This window comes from Anarrhichthys ocellatus, unplaced genomic scaffold (assembly GCF_004355925.1).
Source record: "Anarrhichthys ocellatus isolate YVR2014 unplaced genomic scaffold, GSC_Weel_1.0 scaffold95, whole genome shotgun sequence".
NCBI classification, from domain to species: domain Eukaryota; kingdom Metazoa; phylum Chordata; class Actinopteri; order Perciformes; family Anarhichadidae; genus Anarrhichthys; species Anarrhichthys ocellatus.
Genome location: NW_022280125.1, coordinates 137406 through 164540, shown reverse-complemented (window position 1 = coordinate 164540; position 27135 = coordinate 137406). Strand labels below are relative to the sequence as shown.

The following is a 27135-nucleotide window of genomic DNA, read 5'->3' as shown; positions in this document are numbered from 1 at the left end:
AATTTAGAATCATAGTAATAGCGCCACCTAGTGGCAACTGGAAGTTGTACATTTTGTACTTTGACATCCTGCTCCTCACAGATTAATCAGATCCCTCTCCAATGTTGTCAGAACAGCCTTAAGACCTTGGTAATGCTTCATTGTGAAGATTGTAAGAAGTTGTCGAAGGGCAGCAACGTGGCGGCTCGGCGAATTTCAATCCTTCGCCATGAATGAATAAACTGATGTAACTCGACTCCACATCGTCAGATCTTTACCAGATTTCACGTTTGATTAGACTCCAGGCCTGAAGACATCTGCAGGCCAATTTTCAATCATAGTCATAGCGCCACCTACAGGTAACAGGAAGTTAGTCATTATACTTTGGCTTGTTTCTCTTAGTAGGTAAATCAGATCAACATCAAATTAGTTCCACACAAATATAAGAAGTTCATAATGCCAGTTCATGAAGCTTTTGATGTTTCGTCAAACGCCGATGCCGTGGCGACGCATTCTTCGCAATGAAAAATTAAGGTGTTTTTGAGGGGCTAAAAATGCTCAAAACATAATCAAACATGTCACACACATTTACAATCTGAATGTAGTTATCTGATGTGAGTTTAATGCTTCAGAGTGGCTCGATAGCGCCCCCTACAATATTTCGACGATGCAGCCCTCGCAGTACGTTTCACCTAGATGTATAAAATTTGGTAAGCAGATGTATCACATGTAGACTTAAAAAACGCCTTAGGGATCCATGCTCTAAACCCAACCAGAAGTCCACCATTTTGAATTTTGTATGAATTAAACGTGTTTCTTTTGCAATTTCCAGGTGCTGTACTTTTACGAACTCCTCCTAGGGAATTAATCAGATCAATTTAGAATTTAGTCAGAACAATCTAAAGACCTTTGTGATTAAAAGTTACTAAAAGCTTTAGGTTTCATCGAACGACGTGGATATGGTGTGGCAGCCATTTTACATGGCTCACCATCATCCATCAAGCTGTTGTAACTCGACTGTACTTTGTCAAAACTGTCCCAAACTTGACATAGCAAATGGCACTACTGTTTTGTTAACTTTCATGTAAGTCCAAATACAATCAGCAGGACACTGTAGGGAGTTGAACCCCATCCCAGTAAACTGACAGTCTGTTATGTTACAAACACTGAAGCACATTCACACACATTGATTTTCTGAATGAACTTTAAAGGCTTACATCTATGATTGTATCGGAGGTACACTCAAAACATTTCAGGCTTAAGACCTGGCAACATGATCTTGCTACGCTGCTGGTCGACGCAGGAAATATCTAACTCGTGCACGCAGAGTGTGATGGTCACAGAAATGCATGGCCGCGTCACCCAGAGTCCTTTCAGTACCCTCGACGTGCGTGAAGTTGCGAGGGCCCAATCAATGCTGCTTGCAGCTTTAATTGGTTTTATTATTTAATTTTGTCTGTCTTAATGTCAGCTTGTCAGTCATCAGTAAAGCACCGTTATTTTACACTAACCTGTAAAAAAGATGGAATACAGATGAAGTTTGACTGATTGATGTTCACCATTATATTCTTCATTCATATATTCACCTGCGTACTATTGAAATGCCAAAAAAAATTTAAATGCTAACTGTGATCTCACTCTGAACTTTGCTGGTTCCACAATTTCATTTTAGTCTTTCCTTTGAAGAAAATATCAATATTATTACTGACACTGCATATTTCCACTTGTGAAACATTGTCAAAGTTGGTCCCATTCTGTCCATGACTGATGCTGCAATATGTGAGGAATTTAAGTTTAAAAGCATTCCTAGTATGTTTAATAGCACCCTAGTGGTGGATATTATATTGAAGTTACTTATGGAAGTTTTAAACCATGGAGTGTGGTCATTGAATATATTGAGTGTTTGTGAGAGGGGGGTGAGGTATGTGCCAAGAGCGGGGGATGGACGAAAGCTGGCTGCAAGGAAGGGTGTCTGACCAGAACAACAGGTCAAAGGCCAAGGAGGAACTTATTGAATTTCTGCCAATCATTGAGCTGATCGATGGGCGAAGGAATGTGTAATATGAGACATTTCAGAGACTTTGGAGGGACAAAGAAACTGTGAATCCCCAGAGATAATCAGACCTCCTCCGGACCATGGGGCAGATACACCAGTCTGTCGTGTGGTGCGGATTGGGCCTCTATTTCATGAAATATATACATTTGTTTTGTAATTCATAGTGTGATTCAGTTTGTAACTGTTTTAGCTTCTGTTAATTATTAAATACTTTTGACTTAAACTTCTACCAGCTGATTCGGCCTTATCTTGCTGACGGATCAGGAGTTGTGCTGTGATCAGCTGTGATCAGTGGCCGCTGTCATCAGAAACAAACATCGCTTCACGTGACACAACTGAGGAAAGGACGTCTCATATCTCTTAAAAAATGCTTCCTCTCTCCTCGCATGGTTTCCTTGCATCTCTCCATGTATCCCTGGTGGGAGGGACTAAGACGCAAGGAAAGGACGCAAGTGAGGGAAACGGGGATGACATTAAGAGACTGTGGGATGTACCCTTAGACTCTGACTTAACTTTTGTGCCCCAAAATAATAAAGTGACCAAACTGGCCTTCTTCCATCTTAGACACATTGCGAAAGTACAGCCTTTATTGACACAGCAAGATACAGAAACATGACTGCACACCTTCATCTCAAGTAGACTAGACTACTGCAATGCACATTTTACTGGTCTTCCTAAAAAATCTATTGAGAGGCTGCAACTTATCCAAAACTCTGCTGCTAGACTGCCAACAAGAACAAAAAAGAGAGAACACATCACTTCAGTCTTAGCTATGCTGCACTGGCTGCCTATAGCCTCCAGAATTGATTTGAAAGTCCTTTTATTTGTGTACAAAGCTCTAAACAAACCTTTAGATCCTCCACTGCTGGTTTCTTATTCGTCAAAAGAGATCATTTCACTTACGCTCCCAAACAGCCTACCCCAAAATATTAGAGGCAACCTCTGTTAAAGCATCATATAAAAACATATCTATTTCGCCAAGCCATTCTTTTTTAAACAGCACTTTATGTGCAGTCCACAGAGTCCCACATCTGTCTTTCAAATTATCTTTTATGCATTTAAACACTTTTATGTCAATGCATTTGTCATTTTAAATGTAAAATGTTTTCCAGTTTTTATTTATCTGTTGAAATGTATTAATTGCACCTAAAATGTATGTGCAAAAAGCATCTTCTGTAAAAGGAAGGTTTTTTGTTTTTATTTCTTAAATGTACAGCACTTGAAGCTACATCGTCTATACGATATGTGCTATATAAAGAAAGATTATTATTATTATTAACACTCAGCTCGGTTGGACTCTGGGGGTCTTATTTTAAGTTACAACACACAGCAACACTTTGTAACTTTGTTTTAAAAAGTACTTTTCAAATTAAGTTATTTTTAGCTTTTGTATTATTGTAATATCTCGAGTATTCCTCATATCAAAAACCAAATGTCATCTATGTTGCTATGAAGGCCAAGATGAACTGATCATAATGTTTGTTTTTGTGCATCTATGATTTGATTTGATCTTGCTTTGTTCTCTTTCATTGGAGTAGGCTAAGCTATTAAAAAGGAAAATTTGCAGATTTTCAACCTTATCTCCATCTATCCGAGTCAGTTATATAACGCCTGTTACTGATGTTCTCTGTGTCTCTAGGGCGCACCTGCAAAATGTGTTGCTCTCCCTCATCCCGGTGATGTTCTTGGTATGAGGAAGAACTACAGAGTGCTACTCTCATCTTTGCCAGCTGTTGGGCAAAACGTTGCTCTAAAACTTCCTTGTTCTCGTCTCTTGTGTTATGTTTCCAACCGTGAAAATGGCTTCCCAAATAATCAGTGCAGAGGATTTTATGGACAAGGATTTTTGACAATGAAGTTTTAACCGTGTTTCGGGTGATGTTTTCCTCCTCTCTGGGACAGAGTTGTGCTGGAGACCTTCTTCAGGATCCCGAAGATAAACTGGAAGAGACATTTTTGTCATTGTATTTAGGCTAAATACAATGGCAAAAATGTCTCTTCGTCAGAGGCAGACCACTAAATCAGCTAAATCATTTAGCTGATTTAGTGGTCTGCCTCTGACGAAGGAGTTGGAGCTGCCAACGAGCCACTGCAGCGGGGCATCTGTCCACGGCAGAGACAGCAGGAGAAAACAGTGTGTAGATCCACCATATTTTCACATCTTACTCTGTGAGTTAAGGATGTATTTTTAACCAGTTTGACTGAAGTGTGTTTTATGATGAGTTAACAAGGCAGTTAAGCTTGTTGTAGTTCAGTTTAAATGAGAAACTTAAATTCAGAAGATGTACGGTTGTATTTTTCTATTTAGGTGTAAGAATATTTCATTCATTAACATTGTGTTTATTCATTAGCCGTAGTGAAATAGCTGCTTGCGCAATGCATCCTGGTACATGTAGGCCGGAGAGATCAGCTTTCTCTGTCAATATAGCAGCCCTGGAATGTATTTCTTCAGTGAACTACAGTTACCACCAACACTGATTGGACATCCACATAAAAGGAGGGGAATTTATCAAAGCTTATTTGTTTTTCATTTATGGAACTTTACTTGCAAACTTGCAATCTAGTTTTAATGCACAATGACTGATACCCTATTACAGTTAAAGTAAAGCCCTGCCTGTAATATTACAACTCTTAATACTATACTTCCATTTGAATACTAAGTGGGTAGATTTTAAATATTGCATATATGTAGGTGATGGAAATGGTGCCTCTGCTGACCCGTACTCACTGTAGGTGCATTGTTAATGTTGTTTTGGGTGGCTGCTGCCAATCCCTCCTTCATCATGCAGGTCAGGCTGTAGAACTCATGCTGCTGATCAATCTCAAACAAGCCCAGAAGCTTCCACTGCTGCCTCAAACCTCCCCACAGCCTCCTCTTCACCGTGCCGGAGTGCTGACGGTGACCAGACATTCCCAGACCACCTGCATCCGCTGACCTCTCCATCTTGGATACAAAAAAAAAAAAATACACAAATCCCAAACATATGACTGCTGTACCCTAACTCTACCCACTGCACTCTAAACGCAGAGGAGGTTTTTAAAGCTCCAGCAAAAAGAACTCAAAGAGTAAGTGGAGGCCAGAGAGGCCAGTGACAAACACAAAAGACAGCTGACTGCCAGCTGAGTCTCTAATAGGGTAGCTATAGAAACCAACACAAAGGAATAGTACTTTCATGAGCTGTGCTGTGGTAATGGGATGATACTGGCCCTCCAATCATCACATCTCTTCATTGTAACACATGTATTGTCTACATTAGAGAAAAACAATCTCGCATTAATTAGTGTGCCTGCAAATCCAACAGTGTAGACCGTAAATGAACATGGTGCCAAAGACAAAGAGGGCAATGGTGGACTACTACAGTGGTGCAAATGTAAAATGTAGTAAACAATGTTAAAAGACTAAACATATTTGCTCAACAATTGATAATTATGTACAGTACATAAAAGATGTTAAAGGTAAATGACCAAAAACATTTTTTACATTTTTTTAAAGGTTAAGGCTGGTGATATTCCATTTTTTTCTTACCATCAACAAGTCTCATAAAATCCAAAACTAACAATGAATGCATTTACAAACTAGTACTGCAAAATCAATGAGCCTCACTGTTGCAATGGGTCAGATGTTTCTTTATTACTGTGATGACCTGTCTGCCTGTTACTCCTTTCGTGTGGCTGCTCTCCCTGCAGGTATTGGAGGTGGTCGTGGCGGAGGGTCATCAGCGGAGTGGAAACACCTGAGCTCATCAGCAACACTACTACTTCTTCTTCTTCTTCTTCTTCTTCTTCTTCTTTTGTTTTTAATGGAGGTTGGCAAACAACTTTTAGGTGCATTACCGCCACCCACTAATCTGGAGTGTGGACCAAGGAAAGTAATTATCTAATACAAAAACCAAACAAACAAACACAAAATAAAACAAAATAAAATAAAACAAAACAAAATAAAATAAATATAATTCTCAAATTCTATTCACTAGTCTTGTTGACTCTAAAAAGTCAAAGAGGCTTCCAACACTCTTCACCAAAGCTTTTCTTTAATATATCAGTTATATTCTCCTCTCCCATCTCTCTTAGACCACTTTTTAATACTTCTCTCTCTACCTCGTACCTCTGACATGACACTAAAACATGGTCCACAGTTTCCTCTTCATCACAAAATCCACACATTCCATTATTATGTTTTCCAATAACATAGAGGGAACTGTTAAGACCAGTATGTCCATTCCTTAGTCTTGTCATTACCCTCTCCTCTTTTCTATTTCGTCCACTAGATCCTGCACTCCCAACCAATGGTTTATTTTTAAACAGATATTGTCCTTTGCTCCCTTTATTCCATTCAGTCTGACATATCTTTTTGATTTGTCCCTTAATCACCACTTTAGCTTCTGACTTACTTATATTTAATTTAACAATATTTCTCCCACTCTTCAAAGCCTTTTTTGCTGCTTTATCCGCCTTCTTGTTGCCATCGACTCCAACATGAGCAGGGACCCACACAAATTTAACCGCTATCCGCATTTGACGGATTCTGAATAGTGATTGTAGTATTTCATACAGTAAATCCTCTCTGCATCTGGAGTGGCAACATTTCAAACTCGTCAGTACTGCACATGAATCTGATGCAATCACCACTCTCTCTGGCCTGACGTCCTCTACCCACTGTAACGCAATAACTATGGCCATCATCTCACATGCAAACACAGACAAGTCATCACTGAGTCTCTTCCCACACTCATACTGGAATTCTGGTATTACTGCTGCTGCTGCTGTTCTACCATTATTGGGGTCTTTTGATCCATCTGTATAAATTTGTATATAATTGTGATAATTCCTCCTGATGTATGACTTGAATATCTTACAGTTTACCCCACATTCATCTCTCATTACTTCAAGGAGGCCAAGATCAACTTCAGGTTGTGGCAGTAACCAAGGAGGAATAGCTGGCAGAACCACAGCTAGAGAATAACTCCTATCCAATATACCCAATTCCCTAGCCTTCTCCTTAGCAACCCAACCAAAGCTCTTTGTCAGCGTTTTTGCATGTTCCCAGCATGGCTCAATTGCACTTATTGTTGGATGGTTGTTATGTCCTTGTAAACTAGCCCAATATGTCATCATTATCTGTAATCTTCTCAACTCCACTGGCATTTCCCCCATTTCTACCTGCAATGCCGGCACAGATGTTCTTTTAAAAGCCCCACTACATATTCTTAATGCTTGGTCTTGTATTACATCTAATTTTCCCAATAATGTTTTAGACGCTGACCTATAAGCCACCCAGCCATAGTCTATTACTGATCTTATCAACCCCATATATATAGCTTTCAAAGCAGACCTGTCAGCTCCCCACTCTGTTCCCACCAAACATCTCATTACATTCAACACCTTTTTACATTTATTAACTATTTTATCAATATGTACATTCCATGTGAGCCTAGCATCAAACCACGTTCCTAAAAATTTGTACGAGTCCGTCCTTTTCAGTTCCTTACCATATAAATACAATTTGACCTCTGTTCCAATTTTCTTTCTTGTAAAGAAAAGGGTATTTGTTTTTCCACTGAAAATTCTAATCCCCATTCCAATGCCCACTGTTCCACTCTTTTGATTGTTTCCTGCATCTGTTTCACAACATATTCCACATTCCTACCTCTTTTCGACAGTGCCCCATCATCAGCAAATAAAGATCTCCCTATATTTTGTCCAACATTTTCATATACATCATCAATCATTATAGAGAAAAATAAAGGACTAATCACACTTCCTTGTGGTGTGCCATTGTCCACCAAATGGCTGGCCGACAAACACCTTCCCACTCTCACTTCTATTGATCGACCAAACAAAAAATGTTTAACCCATCTGAACATTTTACCCGATACTCCTAATTTTCTAATTTTGATTAATAATCCCTCTTTCCACAGTAAATCATACGCTTTCTCCACATCAAAAAACACTGCTACCACTACCTCCTTACTCACTTGTGCCTTCCTCACCTCTGCTTCTAGACATGCTATTAGATCCATTCCTTTTCTAAATCCACTTTGATACTTTGACCTAAGATTCCTTGTTTCCAAATAATATGTTAGTCTTTCTGTGATCATTCGCTCCATGATTTTACACATGTGGGAAGTCAATGCTATTGGTCTATAGTTAGATGGATTAGTGGGGTCTTTTCCTGGTTTCCTGATGGGTACTATAACTGCTTGTTTCCAAAGCCCTGGTAATTTTCCTTCCTGCCAAACTGTGTTAAACAATTGCAAAATCACCTCTAATGCTAAATCAGACAAATGGTTCATCATGATGTAGCAAATCTGATCTTTACCTGGAGCATTTAGCCCTGATTTTCTTAAGGCCCTTTTTATTTCTTCCAAAGTGAAGGGAGCATTAATTGCATCTTCCCTCTCTTCATCTGTTTCCAACAATTCTTTATTTGCTTCACTTGTTCTATGTCTTCCATTTAAACCCTCCTCTGACATATTACCAGAACTATGGACCTCAATCAGTGCTTTAGCTAACATTTCTGCCTTTTCTTCATCATCGTTAGCCACCACTCCGCCATTTTCCAATACTGGATACCCCCACTCCCGTTTTACTCCACTCATTTTCTTTATCATCCCCCAAACTTGATTAATTGAAGTGCTTCTCCCTATTGTGTTACAAAATTATCTCCAATACTTCCTTTTAGTTTCTTTGATGGTTTTCCGTACTACTGCTTGCATTCTCTTGTACTCTATTACATTTTTGAAATTGTGGGTGTTTTTTAAAACCTTAAAAGCCTTATTCCGTTTCTTTATTACCTCACTGCACTCATCATTCCACCATGGAACTAACTTCTGCCTCTTTATACCGGTTTTCCTTAAAATTGTCTGATTGGCAGCTCCAATTATTGCATCTCTCAGATTTTCATTAAATATTTCTATATCCTGTTCTCTATCTATATCTTTAAACCTTGATTCACTCATTTCTCTAAATGTATCCCACTGAGCCTTTCCAAATACCCACCTGTCTGCTGTATCTTCTGAACCCACCCTGCTTCCTCTTCCTACTCTACAGAAAATGGGGTAATGATCACTTCCAACAGTAGAATGCTTACATACCTCCCACACACAAATACCTGCCAATGACCATGATGCTATGGTCAGGTCTAAACTTGACTCATTACCTGATTTGTATTTCACTCTTGTGAAACTCCCATCATTTAAACATACAAGTCCCAAGGAGTCCATCACCTCCTCTACTATCAACCCATTCCTATCAGTCTTTTCCCCTCCCCAGAGAGTGCTATGCGCATTCAAATCACCACACCAAATGACCCTTCTTCTGTCTAGTCCCTTTATTGCCTCTAATGCTTCCAATTCCAATCGTTGACATGGATTGTAAAAAATTACCACAACCGAACTCTCATCCCCTAACCACACTTCAACAACTACATATTCTAGGTCTTTTCCTTTTTCTATTTCTCGATAAGAAATTCCTTGCCTAACAAAGGTAGCATATCCTTCCACATTACCCCCTTCTCTATCCCTTCTTATGCACACATATCCCTGAATCACAAAGTCTAAGTTTGGTTTAAGCCATGTCTCTTCAACACATATTATATCTGCTTTATATTCTAACCCATTAAGAAAACCTTTACATTCTTGGCCATTTGCCAATATTTCAATCTTCTCAGATCTGCCTTTTGCTTGGAATGTGCAGTTAACTACTTCCACCATGAAATACACAAAGCTCTTCTTATTTACCGTCAGTACATTCCCATCTCCCCTTTGACTCTTTGTCACAAGTTGTTCATTTGACTGTTGAGACGGTTCCCCCCCTCCACTCTACTCTCCCTCTGAACCTTCTTTGCTGCTTCTGCATAAGATATATTCATTTTCACTTTTAGCTGCTGCACTTCCACTGCCTTCTTTCTTAATTCACACTGTTGGGATCTGACCCTGCTCTCCTGGCTGGCTGAGACCTTCACACGTGCTTTTCAAACAAAGGAGCAGCCATGTTCCTTCCTTTCACCAAAACGCCTGACCTGGGGTCTGCAAGAAACCTCATGCCAGATGACCACACCCCCCCAGCTCCAGCAGAAACCTGATGCTGGACCCTCATTGGCCAAGAAAGGGCCCCCCCACTGGTTGTGCTACCTGGTTCATAAGCCTGAGCACAGCTAGAATCGCTCTCTTCCGTCCAGACATGCTGGTATAAGGAGGTCCACAAGGCCTCTTCCCTCCGGCATCACGTTGGTAACAAGAAGATCCACAAGGAAGCGCTTGCCTAATCAAATCCTTTCAGGTCACATGTTACATTCGGTGGTCGAACTATAGACTGTGTTTTTCTTTTTCGAGTTCTGGATCCTGTAGTGCGAGAACGGATAACTTCTATGCCCCGTTCCCCCACCCTTTTTGTGTACACACCGCCGGCAGAAGAACGAGTTTCTCTCTCTCTCAGCCGAAGTTAAAAGCCCCTCTCTGCAGCGAGGAGGCCGAGTCTGCGCCAGCTCAGAAGCCGCGCCACCGAGAGCCATTGACTACTCGAGGACCAAGTGATTCCCTCGAGTCTGCGCCAGCTCAGAAGCCGTGCCACCGAGAGCCATTGACTACTCGAGGACCAAGTGATTCCCTCGAGTCTGCGCCAGCTCAGAAGCCGCGCCACCGAGAGCCATCGACTACTCGAGGACCGAGTGATTCCCCCCCCCAGCATCTGCGCCAGCCCTGAGGCCGTGCCACCGAGAGTCAACGACTCCTCGAGGACAGAGTGATTCCTACCACTGGAGCCAGATCCTACCGAACGAAGCTTCTCAATGTAAGGGTATCATTGGTATCTGGGCCTAGCTTAGCCTAGCGTAGCCTAGCTTAGCTTTAGTTTAATTTAGACTATTAGTTTATGTCGTTGTTATTCCTGTATCTTGTTGTGTTAAGTTACTGTCGTGTTATAACGTGTCAGTGCGCAAGCATCGTGGACCACGGAGTCCCGTGATATTGTGTATTTCCTGCTTTAACTGTTTGCATTAGATCCGTCGCTGCTAGTGGATGTGGAGCTTGTGATTTTATCACTTTAAAGACTAAAACCACGGTGGCGGACCCTCGTCTCGCCGACCGAGTTTCGGGGTGATAAGGGAGCAACACTCGCGTCTCACCGCAGTGACAAAGATCTGTTTTGTTCTGGGGATTCTTTTATTTTGTTTTTGGTTTTATTCTCTCCTCTTTAAATCGGCTCTGTGAGTGAGATCTAGAACCGCAACTATCACCATAAAAGCGTGCTGTTTCTCACTTCCTCACTACGGCGCAGAGCACCGCCAGAGCTCGATTTTCTCTCACTCTCTCTCATTCTCTCTCTCTCTCTCTCTACTAACACGCACACACATAGTTAGATTCACAGATTTTTGGCGAACCTCTCAGTCACGTGGTCGAGTAATCTATTGTCCCAACCCACATTGTGTGCCGTCCCACGTGGTTACGCGTGGCCCCCTCTCAGCCATTTTGTCGTAGGTCTCTAGACTCCGCCATCTTGGCTTGTAGGCTCACACGCCCGCTTTTTTAGGTTACCCACCATCACTGTTGAGTAAGCCCCCCCCCCTTTTCGTTCCCACACACACACACACACACACACACACACACACACATATACATGTACATATATCTATATACATGTCCTTACCCCACTTTATTCATTTGACTTTAGGTATTAGACATATAATTGTATGATAGTGTTTGTTGGGTTTGATATTACTTGATTTGATCATTTATTATTTTGATTTAATAAACTCTATTATATTTTAAAGAGCAGTCGTCTGTGATTACTTGTGCATATGTGTGTAATAATAACTGGATGTAGTGGCCTGCGCTCGAACTTAAACCTTCACTCTCACTCCAAACGTGTAATAGAATTCAGACTGTTAATATCGTGAGTGAACACTAATTATGAGACTTAGTTTATAGTTTGGTTATTGGTCCCTGTCCGCAGGGTGGTGCCCCGTTCTTATTAGTAATTACTAATTAACTTATTGATGTTAATAACTCCATTGATGTTGATAGTTTAGTTTCATATTTGCTGATAACCAAACACGCTCCTTTACGTTTCCAACATATTGGTGCCCCGTGTGAGGCTATGTTATTCCCAACAACACCCACCATAGGCCACACTATGTGCACCTCTGCAATTTGCACATTTGAGCTCTGTCCCATCCTCACATTTTCCATACTCATGTTCCCCTCCACATTTTCCACACTTTTGTTTCCCTTTGCACGCTGCCGCAATATGTCCATATTTTTGGCATTTGAAACACCTCAAAGGTGGTGGGACATAAGCTCTTACATTGTACCTCATATATCCCACAGTGACTTTAGCAGGCAACACCCTCTCTTGGATATCCAGCAACACTGACAAACTATCAACCCTTTCTCCCCCTCTTCTTGCTTGCAGACGTTTAATCCCTATAATTTTTCCACCTCTTATACTTGATCTCAAATCCTCCACCTTTTCCTCCACTGGGATACCATATATAACGCCTCTCACAAAGGGCCCATCACTTGTCTTCTTAGCGTTCTCAACCACCATGTTGCACACTTTTTTCAACTTCATTGCTTTTTCGCTCTGCTCCTCGTCCTTACACTTAATCAACAAGCCGCCATCACCCAGCACCTTCGCCATCAAAATTTCGGCAACTTTCTCCTTCACGCGAGTCAGTGCCACCGGACTAACTTTCCTAATATCATTTCCTTCCCTAAATCTCAAAATTACTTTGAATCCCTCATTCTCAACAATCTTCCTCCTCATCACCCTGCCTTCCTCTCTGCCTTCCAAACTACTACCAGATCCACTATTATGATTTCTAGCTTGTTTATTTTTCCCTACTTCAGTCCAGTTATTGTAATCCATATCCTCACTCCCCTCTCCATCACTATTGCCTCCCATCCTTAGTCCAGTCACAGATTAGTTTATGCACAATCCACTGATACTACTTCTACAAGCTCTCCTCCGTGAGTTACTTCCTCGTCCGCCGCGCTCCTCCCTCCTGCCGGTATCTCAACCCTCCTGCGTTCCCATCAGCAACACTGGCAACACATGGGCCCTGTGTACCAGTGCACTCTGTTAAAAACCCTCTTTAGTCTCAGTTGGCCCCTCTCTTCTTCCTGAGACACCCATTTGGTTTTTGGTTGACATTGTGGTTTGTTTCTACACCATACAGCATTGCACACACACTTTCCACTCATGCACTCACCTACACTGCTGAACTTACTGACTCCACATGCCACTGTTAGCTTAAGCTTACCTCTTATGTTGCCTTTAAGTAAATAAATTGTTCATTTGCTTGGTTGTCACACTTTTGTCATGGCCATGTGGCCCAGTTAGTGACAATTACCATCAACACACACACACACAGTAGCTTACTTTGACTCAATCCCACAAATCTGATCGGAGTGAACTTCAACCATTGTGGTTTTCAAGGGAACACAAGAATAAAATAATAATAAAGGGATGTTGAACTAATTCAGCCCTGTGTGCATTGTTAAGAGCAGTCTCTGTTACACTAAGAGGTGCGTTTAAAGTCTTGATATGATGTATGTCCAAATTGTATCTTTTATTTCTGCAGCCATAGACTGCTTCAGTAAATTATTTGAAAAAATGGTCAAAGTAGAGCATTCTGTTCCTCTTCAGAATATGATAACTCCCATTTAATCATAATTTCTGGGAATTATTTCTAGTATAACTTTTCAGCAACCAGAGCTCATGTCTCATTAAAACAAAAAAACACCTTTTAATCATTTGCAATAGAAATGCTATGCACCAAACAGCTGCAGTGTGATGAGGCTCTGAAACTCTATTCTGCACTGGCCTTTGTTTCTGGTTACCTTGAGTTGAAACATTTTCAGATTTGGTTCAAACACTGCACTCACTGTCACTTTTTACCCAGTTGTCCTATCACAGTGGAGGAGGGGCAGGACATGCTTTGGTGGACATAGCCACTCACCTCTTTTGTAAATTGGCCAGATATGCTATTGGGTAATCCCATAGCAACAAGCTTCAAGCACCTTTTATGCCCTTCTCTCTGTTACTAGCAACGCTCACAGCTTCACTTTGCATTTGACCGTGAAACAAAAGCAGTGATCATGTTTGATGTCTGCTTGAGTGTCCAGGCTGCTGGGGTTTGAACACATCTTTAAGAGAGCAGTTCAGAGAGGTAGAGGGTGTTACATTACAGTTCTAAAACAAACACAGCATGATTTGAACACAAAGTGTGGCTGAGGTTGAGCGTCTAGTTTTTTTCTGGCAGTGAAGCTCTGGCTTGGTGCAGTGGAGCGCTTACAGTGACGACACCAGCAACTTTCTGAACGTTCAGAGATTAGCAACTGGAAGCTACGGTGGCCCTGAGGGTCAAATTACATCACCATTTCAAACGATATTTCAGGAAACACAATATTTCAGGAAATACAACCGCATTTAACAAAACACAACCCCAAAAGAGAGAACCAAACTACATCAAGGTAAGACTCAAACTGGAAAAGGTAGGTACGAATTGGACAATAATTCCTCATTGCTAATTGGATGCGCTTGTTTGTCAGTTTGCGACAAACGGAAGTACTTCCGCTTCTTTTAGATTTCCAGCAGACTGGATCCTTAAGATCAATTAAAATTGCATTAATCCCGAGAAATGACTGTGCAGTAGTTACAATACATAGTGGGAAGACTGCAAATACATATGAGGCATATATTAAGCAACACTAAATACAACAAAGATAAATATATCTATAAACCTATGGTTCTCCAGCATCAAAAACAACATCCCAGCCAACCTGGACCCTCACCAGTTTGCATACAGAGCCAACAGATCCACAGAGGATGCCGTCTCCACTGCTCTCCACTCGGCCCTCACTCATCTTGCTGATTTCAGCTCAGCCTTCAACTTAATCTCTCCCATGAAACTGATTGGCAAACTTAGCACTCTGGGCTTGAGTGCCTCACTCTGCAACTGGTTATTAGACTTCCTAACAAACAGACCAGGCAGTTCGGATTGGCAGCCTCCACTCTAGTGATGAACACCGGAGCCCCCCAGGGCTGTGTGCTCAGCCCCCTCCTGTTCACGCTGTACACCCACGACTGCTCCCCCAAACATCAAGAGAACTCTGTTGTGAAGTTTGCAAAGTCCATCCTCCTTTCTTTGTTAACAAAGAGTTTAAAACCGCGGTTGTACAGAACATCGGTGCGGGTCAGTTCCAGCCAGAGTCCTCCTGTGAACGTGTTCGTTGAGTTGTAGATCCACTCGGGTCTCACCAAACGTTTTCAAAAGCACATAGCTTGTGCGTGTCCTGTCGTGTAGCTGCCTTGGTTAGCATAGCGTAGCTCCAAACAGCTCCAAACACCAAGACGCTCAGTTACAAATGAAACGCATTCTTAGCCATAAAATGTGCAACGCTTCTCCGCCGCCGTCAGCCAGAAATGCCATTCGTACAAATCCTTTTCCATGCTGGGTCAGGGCAGCTAGCTGTGGGGTTGACCGACCCTTTGATACGATGTCCAGCTTTTCTGTAAATGTCCTTCTACAGTAACCCGTTTCTCCTCCTTCAGCCATTGAGTGTTAAAGAAACACAGCTAGGTAAAAAATAAATAAACTACACCAAGCAAAACCCTAAAAATTTTATAATTTCTTCCATATCTTTCAATTTGGACTCTTACTCCTCCGACTAAGCTCTGCTGGCAAGTTAAGTTTCGGTTCACAATAGTCACGTGCTCGCCCACTGACCAATCACAGCGCACGCTGCACCTCACTGCAGAGCTGCACCTGAAAACTGAGCTGCGAGTTAAAGCTGACGTACTTGTAGGACAGTTAGAAGCTCTGACACGTCAAAGAATATGCCCCAACATGTCAAACTAAAGATCTGATTGGTTGAAGAATATGACAATCAACAATATCGTCCCCATTCACTTAAACTGCAAATGGATGCAGGCCTCCGTCTGCAGGCCTCGGGCCTCTCTTCTTACCTAGAGACACAGAGGTGAAATCTGATTGGATAAAAGCTCTACTTAAAACAAGCTGCACTGGAAGCAGAGCAACTGAGGAAGACAGTAGCTGTGCAATGAGAAAATAAGATAATGGGAAAAATATTTTTAGAAATTATAATACATGTAGTGTATTTAAGAAAAATTATAAAATAATAAAATAGCTATAACTTTGTGATTCTGTTTATGTGAGGATTTATGTCTAACTCTGCTGTATTTCCCTCAGTAGTGTGGAGAATTTCAGTATTAAACGCATTATTAGTAGGATTTAATAACACCCCTAGTGGTGAGTAGAAGTGTCACAATAATAAATATGTTAGTCACAATATGTTTCCATATGGAATGTATTATAGGTTTACAATATTCTTACTTATAGAGGATATTATATGTTACAGTATATTAACTCATTGAATGTATTAAATCATAGAAGTATAGTCACTGTAGGTATTAAAACACTAAGAATAGTTTTGAGGGTCAGATAGGGATTCTGAGTGAGGTGTCAGACATGCAGCAGCAAATGGAGGCGACCTCATCGATGGAGGATGGGGCCAGTGGGACGGTCAAATGCCAAGCTAACCAGCAGTCCAAGATGTTTTGCTAAGGGATCGATAATGGGAGGGGACAGAATTCAAATGAAGCCAATCACTAATCGCCACGGAGGGTCATTCACACGTTTTATGACAGTATCGGACACTTTCCGACTCTCAGGGGATACAAAAGACAATGTTTTAGGGAGTTTACCTCAGATCACTGCAGCTCTCATTTTCAGCTAATTGGCCGCGCCGGACTGTGAGGAGATGCGTGTATGTGGTCTCTGCTCTCGAGAACATTACTATTGATAGTTAATTCAGTTTGTAAGTGAACTTTGTGTAGTACATTAAATATTGTTTTAATTTGAACCGGATCTAGCTCATTCTTCTGATGCGCGTGCGCAGTAAGAAGTTTGCAGCAGAAGAGTACCTGCGGCCTGCAGGCTCCTTCATCCTTTGTTCTTAAAAACCTAACAGTAGTGTCCTCCTACGAGTCCCGCCCACTGCCGTGCCTCTCTCCGTAGGCACAGCTGTGCCTCATCTCCTGTGATCATCTCCAGCTGACATAAATACTCCTGTCACTCTCATCTCAGTTGTCCGTTAACCAACCTGGTTTTCCGACCCGTGAGTTGTCCGTTTTTTTCACTCTGTGAGATTCCTCTAACTAACAATCCGTTTTTGTGTTCAACTTACCTGCCGTCCAGTGTCGAGCCTCAGGTTTTCACCTGCACGAAGAAGCCTTCCAGTTCGTTCCTCGGAGATCAACTTTGAAGGCTTGGCGATCCTGTGTCGAGCCCCGGGTTTCACACAGTTGATCCAGCCTGCCTGCCAGCCGCGGATGCGTATTAGCCACTTTCCGGCTAGGATCAGAGCGGAGCGCGAGGACGCGCCTCCGTGTTTGACGTGACTGTTTACCTGTTGGCTTCGTCTGCCGCTCAGAGGATTTAGCCACTTTCCGGCTTGGACCCGTGCGGAGCGTGTGGGGACGCCTCCTTAGTGACTTTTGCTATTTTCTGTTTTTTCCTCCTGACTGAGAGAAATAAATATCTTGGTTTGTGAAAGAACTCTGCTGTCCTGTGTCTGCATTTGGGTCCATGAACACACCACATCATAACAGTTTAGGCCAGCAGAGAAGGCCTTGAAGGACCTGACGGCCCACCACTGGATAACATGTAGTGTTGAAGCGCTTTGAGTGGTTGGAAGACTAGAAAGGCGCGATACAAGTACAGTCTGTTTACCATTCCTTTCTCACCTCTTGGTCATCCGACTCTAATAAGACTTCCAACACAGTTTTAGGCCAGTCCTCCTCATGAAATGCAGGACATTCAAGCTACCTGCTATTCTTCAGAAACTCTGAGTCTTCGTTCCCCTCGACGCATCGTCAGCTGGATTGTCTTTGGAACTGACATGTCTCCACTGTGAGGGCTCAGACGTTTCTTTGATCATCAAGATTCAGTTGGCCACAAATGTGTGAAAGCGCCTGTCCTCATTGTTGAGGTACTTCAGCACTGCAGAGCTGTCAGTCCAAAACACTGAATCCTCCAACTGGAAATTCAACTCTGCCTTTAACATTGAGGCCACTCTGACTGCAAGGATGGTCGCTGATAACTTGAGTTGGGGAATAGTTACAGCCTTCAGTGGTGTCACTGAAGGCGTGTATGTGTTTTTCCGGATTTACCATCCGGATGCATGTTACAGTTCCGTACCCACATTCGCTGGCATCAGTAAAGTGATGTAGTCGGGCATGTCTGACCTCTCCAAAGTCCAATGGCTTGATGCACCTGTCCACATTAAATGCAGCCAGCCGATCCAAATCCTCCAACCACTTTTTCCATTGGTGTGGTAAAGTATCATCACAGCCACAAACTCTCCTACAGAGTTCTTGCTGCATCATTTTGGCCAGCAAAGTGACTGGTGCCAGAAACCCCCAGAGGATCGTACACTGAGCTGGTAACTGACAGCATACCATGTCTGGTGAGAGACTGTTTTCTTTGTTTTAACTCCATCATGAATCTGAAAGAGTCAGTCTCCACACACCACTGCAGACCCAAAGCTCTTTCCACTAGAAGTTTGTCTCAGTCAAAATCCAACTCCTTTAAGTCCTTGGTCCTTTAATCCTCTGCAATGCAGTGGTGGGCCGTCAGGGAGATCTATCTCTTCTCAAGGGGGGCTCAAACGGCCTTTACCAAAATCCCCACAATTATGTTTACTAGGAGACAAAAGGCTTGTGCCACCAGGCCTTACCAAAGCAGAGATCCCGCTGTCATTAACAGGTGTCACTGTGGCAGCAAGGCTCATTCTGCACAACTGGAAGAGCCCACATACATCTGCGCTCACAAAATGGCTCAAACTCATGACAAAGACAGCTGCATTTGAAAATATGATTGCCAGGGTCGAGAACATTCCAAGCAGAACTGACATAACATGGAAAAATATGACAGCTTACATTACAGACTCACAATCTGTACCACCACATTTGCAGATAGAGAGGTATATATATATAGGCAAATCAATGTCAAAATCCGCGAAAGACTCGCGAGCAGAAGATCAGTGATAGTAGCCGCTCCCTAGGGGACGCCCCTCGCGCTCAGAGCATGGCTTTCTCCTTTAGGTGATGACATCTCAGATGAACTGACTCCTCTATTTCACTAATCCATTCTTCAACCTTTCTGTGTGAGACACAATCTGATCTAGTTTAAAATATGTTATTCAAAAATTGGCTTGTATATACCATGTGTCCAAATGTCAAGATGAATACATTTTGTATAATCGAAAATACCAATAAAAAGAAGTTTGAACATGATGTCACATATTTGCCAATACATTATGTTATATTTTGATCAAATGTGCCATTTGCATGTTTTTCACCAGACTGACATTAGGTCTAACAGCATGTTGTCCTCAACACCATCCCCTTCACACACGTCAACTAGTGACGCCGAGTATGCAGGTTTAATGTGGGTAAAGCCCCAACCTCATTTTGGCCAGTACTTAGTTAATAGTTTATACATATTTACTATAGATATACAACAAATCTAACTTTAACAAAATGGAAACATCTGGCTGTTTGATGACATGCAGATTGTGACACATCAGCCAACATGTGGACCGAATATCAGAGAATATTCTGAGCTAAAAAAACAAAACAAACAAAAAAATGATTTATAAAAAGATGCATAGCAATGCTGTTCAATGTTGAACTGTCTTGTCTGTATCAGTGATGGGAAAAATGAAAGACATGCTAATGGCAACATGCAAAAAACATTATTAAAGCTCCGAATTAACTAGTAAGCTACTCATTAAATGTTGCAAATGTACTTGCCTTAGTGTGGCTCGTGGACGCAGAGAAGAGGAGGTCGATGCTTGGCCGCTGGACTGTGTGCGCGCGTGTGTGTGTGTGTGTGTGTGTCACATGTTAGTGTGACGACATGGAGCGGAGCGGAGCCTCGCTTACCCTGCGGTCACACCCACATATTGTCACTGACTGACCAGCCGCACTGCACGATCAGCATAACCACTGGTGCAGTGATGAAACAGGAAGCATCTGACTTATAACGTCTCGTTGCAAACAACTTTGTGTCCTAGCCCAGCTGTACAAATGAAACAGAAACACACAAGTGTTTTGTAAGTATATAATCAGAAGAAGACCAATTTTTGATGAACAGGACGTAATTGAAAGCATGGCTGTAGGTTTAACCCTCTGGACCCCAAAACCCACCGGCTGTTTTGAAAAGCATGTTTCCTTTGAAAAGAATCGCAGAAACATGCACCGTATATAATGGCTAGAAGCTGTAAAAACAGAGACGTTTCAAATTTCCGACGGTCTGTGAACAGTTCGTGTGACGCCTCCGTCAGGAAATTATTTATGTATTTATTTATATTTTAAATATATCTAAATATTGTTTCTAGAGCAGCAACAGTCATGTTAACAACAAAGTCACTATATAAAGTCATTAATATCTCACAGAAAACAAATGTAAAATATTAATAAAATAAATGATATTCCTGATTGAAGTTTACAAAGAATAAAGAACATGAACATCCGTCAGTATCAGTCATTCCTCCTGTCCTCTGTCCTCCTGCCCTCCTGTCTTCTGTCCTCTATTGATAAAGTTTAAAAACATGGAGGTGCAAGATGGCGGACTCCATGGAAGACGACCCGCTCCCTACGTATATATAAACTGATTATGCATTAATGAAAACATAGTTATGAAGAATATATTCCATTGCTGCCAATTAATCCCACTAAATGTTACACGCTGTCCCTTTAAAGTTTAAAGGGACAGTTCGCTCCAAAATCAAAAACACATATTTGTCCACTTACCTGTAGTGCTATCAGTCTACATTGTGTGGGTGTGAGTTCCAGAGTGTTGGAGGTATTGGCCGTATAAATGTCTGCCTTCTCTCCAATATAATACTCGGCTTGTGTGCTCAAACTGCCAAAAAATATACATTTGAAAAACTCAACGGCAAAGTCTCTTCCCAGAAATCATGACCCGAGTACTTCAGATAATCTACCGAGTGAACATGTGCCACTCTTTATGTGGATGTCCGGTCAGTATTGATGGTAAATGTAGTCCATTGAAGCAGTAAATTCTTCAGTGCGGTTATATCGAACGAGAAAGCTGAGTTCTCCTCTGTGGCACTAGCTGCTAGTGGACAAAATTCACATTCACAGTCATCTGCCCTCTGGGCCCTATGTTCTTTGTTGTCTTTTCCAGTTCATCTTTCGGATCCTGAAGGAGGTCTCCAGCACTCCTCCATCCATGTGAGGAATAAAACTGTCATGTAAAGTAACACGCACAAGGCTCGCTCTCTCTGGGTTGGCGACGGAGCAGCATCTAAAGCACAACCTCCGGCTACCCAGAGGCGGAGACAAGAATCCACGCTGAAACAGCTGAAACAGCTTGGATTCTTCCATATGACAAGTACTTCACTGTCACATCACTGGTATACAGAGGAACAACAGATTTTGCAGCTGTACCCCAGAGACACAGAAAACATGAGTAACATCTGCAGACGTTTTTCACACTATACCTAAATGTGATAGGTAGAAATAAGGTATGAAATCTATGAATTTTCCCTTTAAAATTGAGATATTTAATCAAAATCAGTTTTTTTCTACATGTCTCATTAACAATTCTAGCAAAAAATAAACCATTTCTCTCATCAGCTGGAAATCAATGAATGACTTGTCAAAGACCAACAGTCATGTGACTGAACTGCAGCCTGCTGAACAAAGAAGAGAGGACAGCAGCAAAGGGAGTTTTGGAGTTTCTCCATCTTTCAAAATATACAGTCCTCAAATTTCTCAAAAGTGGGAAGACATAAGATTCACATATTTTAGAGCAAAACAAACTGTGCTTGTATGAACAACGATGCCGAATTTTGTTTGCCAAAACTCCAGTAAATTCAGTTGATTAACTGGAACAGCCCGAGAGCGTTGTTGGTCACCAGTGAAGAATCTATGAAAACAGATGCAAGGTTAATGTTGAAGTTAATGAAGCTTCTGTATTGTTTACATGCTGTTGTATCATTTATAGTATTTCTCCAACTAATACTAACATTAATTATACAGAGACAGAAGTCTGAGTGCAGCGGCTGATCTTTAGTTACCCATCGAGTCCAGGAAGTAGCTTCTAGCTAATTCTTTCATGCGGACTATCCCACAATGAGCAGCATGTAGCTGCTGCAGTAGCCTTTTCCACAACACCGGTAGAATAATCGCTCTGCGTCCCCATAATAATGGCTCTTTGCTCCACTTGCCTGAAGTAGAAAATGTCAGCCTGCAGCAGCCCACCATGATCGATGTAGGGGAAGCATTTGTATGCAACTCAAACTTCCGGAGCTTTCCGTCATGAAGCTTGGCAGAAGTTCAGTCAGAGACTCTCTTTACGCTCTCATTCATTCATAATTTATCAAGTACGGACTTGTCTACTTTTGGAGTCTGGACTCCCAAGTCCAGAGAACACAGTACGGACAAGTACGCATATTGAGAAAGGCATATGGGCTTTCACCCTAAATTTAACAACCACATTTTGTCACTATGTCCTGAAGCTTTGCTGTCAAACTTCACAACTGTTCTCCTCTCTGGTGCCTCCACCTCCAGTCTTCATCATATCTGGTGCCCAGTCCTGCTCCTTCCCAAGTTATGATTAGGAGAAAGTTTCTCATTATTATAACTTGCAGGATCTTTATTGTTTCCATCCCAGTGGGCTTCAGTAGGCATTGAGATGTGCAATTCGATGTTGCAATAACAGTAAATGAAACCTTGAACTTTAATTGTGTCCATGCACTTATTGTCCCCTATCAAACACAAGTACGTGGACAAGTCCCCATCCCCATTACTAAACCTGCTCTCTGCTAACATAGGTATCAGTTGCTAGTGTCACTATTACCATGACTATTTCTATTAGAGCCACTGCATCCACTGTACTGTGGAGATGAAAATATGAAGATTAAAAAGACATTTGTAAAAACGCAACACATTTCCCAGCATCAACATTTTATTGAACTAAGAAAAAGGACCATTGGCCCCATTACCAGTCTGACTGTAGGTGTGTGTGTGTTGGACACAATGCTGGTTTGCATCCAAAACTATTTACAATCATCATCATTCACACTTTCACACTACAACAATGGACACATTGTCAATATTTACAGAATTCAAGATCCATGCTGCTTTCAATTAAGTTGTAATTCTGTCACTTTCCACACAGTGACACATATTTCAGCTGCCTTCCCTCCTGAGTGAGGAGTCATTTAAAGCCTTCATGTTACTGGGTTAGTGAGAAACAAGAGAAAAGGCTTTCGTTGGTCCAGTTAAACCTGGAAGTGTTCTGACAGCTCATGTTACATGCTTAACTGCAACAGGGGAGTTCTCTTATAATCAAGGTTGTCTTCAATTTGGGCTGTGTCTATTAAATATGACATTGATATAAATCTTCAGCTAATGATTCCCGTTCACACTCTCTGCCCACTAGAGGAGAGAACATAGCGACTGATCCAAACACCACGGAACAGCAATAGTAGCAGTGAGCTTTGGAAAATGTTCAGTCTATATGAATTATTTTACAAAGAAAGAATCAGTTATTTTCACTGGTGCAGTCTTTGTTGTGTTTTTAATGAATTCTGTTTCTTTTGCTATACTGCCACTCTGGGGCACCGAAGTGGAAGCTTTTCAAATTGGACACAGAAGCTTTAACGCTTACTTATCAACTCAAACAGATCTTGAAATGGAACCAAAATATGAAATAAATATGAGGAACTTTCTTTTTAACACATATCATTTTGGAAGCATGAAGGTCAGCTGTTCAGCAGCATTTATCAGAGAATGGAGGTTTGATTCTGCTTGCAGCGCCACCAAAGGGTTTAGCAGCGAGGCTGCAGTCACTCCATCCTGAGATTAGTCCACTTTCTTTGGCTTGCGGTTCTTCCACATGATAACTGCAGTGAAGGCCCCTGTGGAGATGAGAGCAGTGTTGACTTCAACAGCGACAGACACACATCGTCACAGCGCCTTTCATTGTATATGTAGAGCTTGAGAGGGGTTGTCTGTGGAGTGCATATTGCAATGAGAGTGTGCTTTGTCTTTAGAAAGCAGACTGTCTACTCACCGATACAGAGCAGCAGTATCACTGCTGCAACGCCAGGCACAATCACCGAGTACTCTCGAGGAAGAAAATACTTGTGAAGTACGTGATCATTGTCCACGAAAGGCTGGAGGACCAAATAGCACATCGTTTATGTCATTTTCAAAGTTTTCTTTCATTTGATACTTTTGTGAAAATGAGATATAACTGCAGAGGTGCTTAAGTGATTTTGACTGAACAATGTATTCAAGGGAACAAGCAACAGGTTGTTTGATAAACATGGTTAAAGGTGTGAAGCACAAGGCTTCTGTTGACATAAGGGTCTCTGACTGGGACTTTAGGGACACACACAGAACGTACCAGGATGATGACCCACACAGAGTAGTATGTAAACAGCAGGAGGCTGAAGACAACAAGACTCATGCCAACAGCTTGATCCACTCCTGTAGCCTGAAAATAAAAGTAACTGGCTGAGCAAGAAATGTCGCACTCATGACCACAACCCCAACCAGACGATGACATATCCCAGATGAACTTGAATGAATTTGGGGTAATGGTTTTTAGGGCTGCAGCTAACGATTTATTTCATTATCGCTTAATCTTCCGACTATTTTCAAGATCCATCGTTTGTTCTAAAAAATGTCAGGATAGTGAAAATTGTTCATCCTAGTTTCTCAAAGTTGCAAATGTCTTGTTTTGTCAGTCCAAACCCCAAAAATATTGAATTTAATATGATATAAAACAAAGAAAAGCAGGAAATCGCTAAGGCTGAAAACATTCTCTGCCATCTTTGCATAAAATAATTACTTTAATGAAGAGTTAACAAAATGTATTTTGTCCATCGACTAATCATTTAGTTGACTAATTGTTGCATCTCTAGTTGTTTTCTTGGAGTTGCTTTATGACATCCCACAGAGGATACACAAGCTGAGTAGTACTCCTCCAGACCTCCTTGTTCAAACAAAGCTTGAGCAATAACTCCGCATGTCACAGAGTGGAGGTTACAAACATCATCTGCTTCTGTTTGAAAAGTACAAGTGCACTGAAAAACATCTGTATCCCCTCCACCATGACGTCCTAATCTGGTGCCAGATTGGACAACAAAACAGAAGAGAAACTAAACCTTTCAGGTTCACAGCAAACACGCCATTTAATGAAGGTGCTAGATAGTCAATTCATTGGAATTGTGTTGAGAATTGAGCAGGAATCTATGAAATAGCACATATGCAATTGCAGTATATCTACTAAAATAACTGCCCATTAAAACAAGTAACCCCCACCTAAATATGTACAACCGAAATAATCGCTCTCTATGTAACGTTACAAGTCCAGATCCAGAACCAGAACCGGATCCCTCCAGTCCTGTCTCTACTGAGAGCTGGTCTGACAGCGCTCATACTGTACCAGACTCCATTAATATCTGTCAGATAACCGTGGCTTTATATAGATCCATGTCGCAACATCACGTACATTTGGTTGAAGAATAAATAATGGCGCATTGTAAATTCGGCGTGTAAAATGAAGATAAGCCATCAAACCATTTCATTTAAACCTGTTCGTTTACACAAATGATTGGCGCAGGAACATTTGTGGATCAGCTGTTTAAGAGTTGAAAGAATCGTCTTTAGTAGCTGTTTACAGGCTTTCTAACGTACATGTGCAAGTCAGTATTAAACTGCCTGAAACGTCACACTAAACCGGAGACGAAAAGTTAACGTTAAATAGAATCGCTTTTAACGCTAACTGACGTTAACGTTACCGAGCTTACGTTGTGCGCTAACATGAACGTGTCGAACATGTTTGTCATAGTCACAACCGTGAAGATAAGCTAACGCTAGTAACTATGCGCTGGCTGGGGAAGCTGCCCAAAATGTTCAGCCTGCAATTCTACGAGTTATAGCTTCAAAGAGCCGCCATGAATCCATTTGTTTAAGTTTAAGCAGCTTATCTCTCTTACCATTTCTGGTTGCTGACGTTTCCTGCTGTTCTTCTTCCTTCCTGTTGACTAATCCGGCTGACAAGACGCACCTGAGAGTCTCTGCTGCCCCCTACCGGTGGACCGGCGAAACACACAAGATAATGGAGCTACTGCAACTTCATGTACAGTATATCAGAACCAGAACCAGAATCAGAACCAGAATCTGAATCATAACCAGAACCAGAACCAGAACCAGAACCGTTTATTTGCCAAGGTATGTTGCACATACAAGGAATTTGACATGACGGGTGGTGCATAACATTAAACAATCAACAACAATCAACAGTGCAAAAAGTAGAAACATATTAAAACGTACAATAAAATATAAAATATAGTGCACAAACAAACAGATAACAGTACTATAAACAAGTATAATGTAATGTATAGGCCTGTGTATGGATTTTAAATCTTGTTTCTGTTACATCTAGACTTTGCATGATTGATTAATAATCTTAATCTGATATTTTAGGTTTTGTATGCAGTTATCACAATAAACAGCATCAGTTAGAGCATATCCACGTAATAGTCATCATAATAAACTATTTATGTAACATCTTTACTGTTACAAAGTGCTTAGCAATAGTAAACATCATATTTGAGATAAAACTAAAAACATAATAAAACACAGAGAGTAAAACAAACTAAAATATCCCAAAACATAAATAAAATCACAGAAAAGCAATTTTCAAGTGTTTTTTTTCAAAGAGATTTAAAAGATGGAACAGAGTTTGCATCCAGATGTCCTCAGGCAGGTCATTCCACAGTGTAGGAGCCCTGAGTGCAAAGGCTCTATCACCTGTGCTCTATACACACCGTTGTATAAAACTCTAGACCTTAGAACAACAAGGTACGACGCATCTGAAGATCTTAGGGTGCAGGAAGGGGTATAAGGCAATAAAAGATCTTAAAGATATTTGGGGCGAGGCCTCTCAGGACTCTGTAAGTAATCAATAACATCTTGATCAAAATTCTAAAAGCAACTGGTAGCCAGCGGCAGCCGGGATCTGTGAAATG

At 41.5% G+C, this 27135-nt stretch overlaps 2 protein-coding genes across 6 annotated transcripts in view; both read right to left on the bottom strand.

Moving 5' to 3' along the window:
* pip5kl1 (phosphatidylinositol-4-phosphate 5-kinase-like 1) overlaps positions 1–21073 on the bottom strand; it is a 44143-nt gene extending 23070 nt beyond the window's left edge. Inside the window, exons 1-3 of one of the 4 annotated variants that reach the window (XM_031875773.1) lie at positions 20876–21073; positions 19874–20141; positions 4764–4979 (exon numbers count right to left, since the gene is read on the bottom strand). In XM_031875773.1, coding sequence (XP_031731633.1) covers positions 4764–4979 — 216 coding nt within the window. In that variant the 5' untranslated portion in view covers positions 19874–20141; positions 20876–21073. Of the gene's footprint in view, positions 1–4763; positions 6726–19873; positions 20142–20875 lie in introns of those variants that run through there. The other 3 variants (XM_031875776.1, XM_031875777.1, XM_031875775.1) reach the window with 3 other exon arrangements.
* Positions 21074–21166: 93 nt separating this feature from the next.
* Positions 21167–26184, bottom strand: dpm2 (dolichyl-phosphate mannosyltransferase subunit 2, regulatory). Of its 2 annotated transcripts, XM_031875779.1 has the most exons (4): positions 26101–26184; positions 24504–24593; positions 24168–24270; positions 21167–24012 (listed from the first exon to the last, which is right to left on the bottom strand). In XM_031875779.1, exons 1-4 carry the CDS (start codon positions 26101–26103, stop codon positions 23957–23959), a joined length of 252 nt encoding a protein of 83 aa, XP_031731639.1. In that variant the 5' UTR covers positions 26104–26184; the 3' UTR covers positions 21167–23956. The 2 variants fall into 2 exon arrangements, with proteins under 2 accessions (XP_031731639.1, XP_031731638.1); XM_031875778.1 differs by lacking the exon at positions 26101–26184 and having other exon boundaries at positions 24504–26093.
* Positions 26185–27135: the final 951 nt, after the last annotated feature.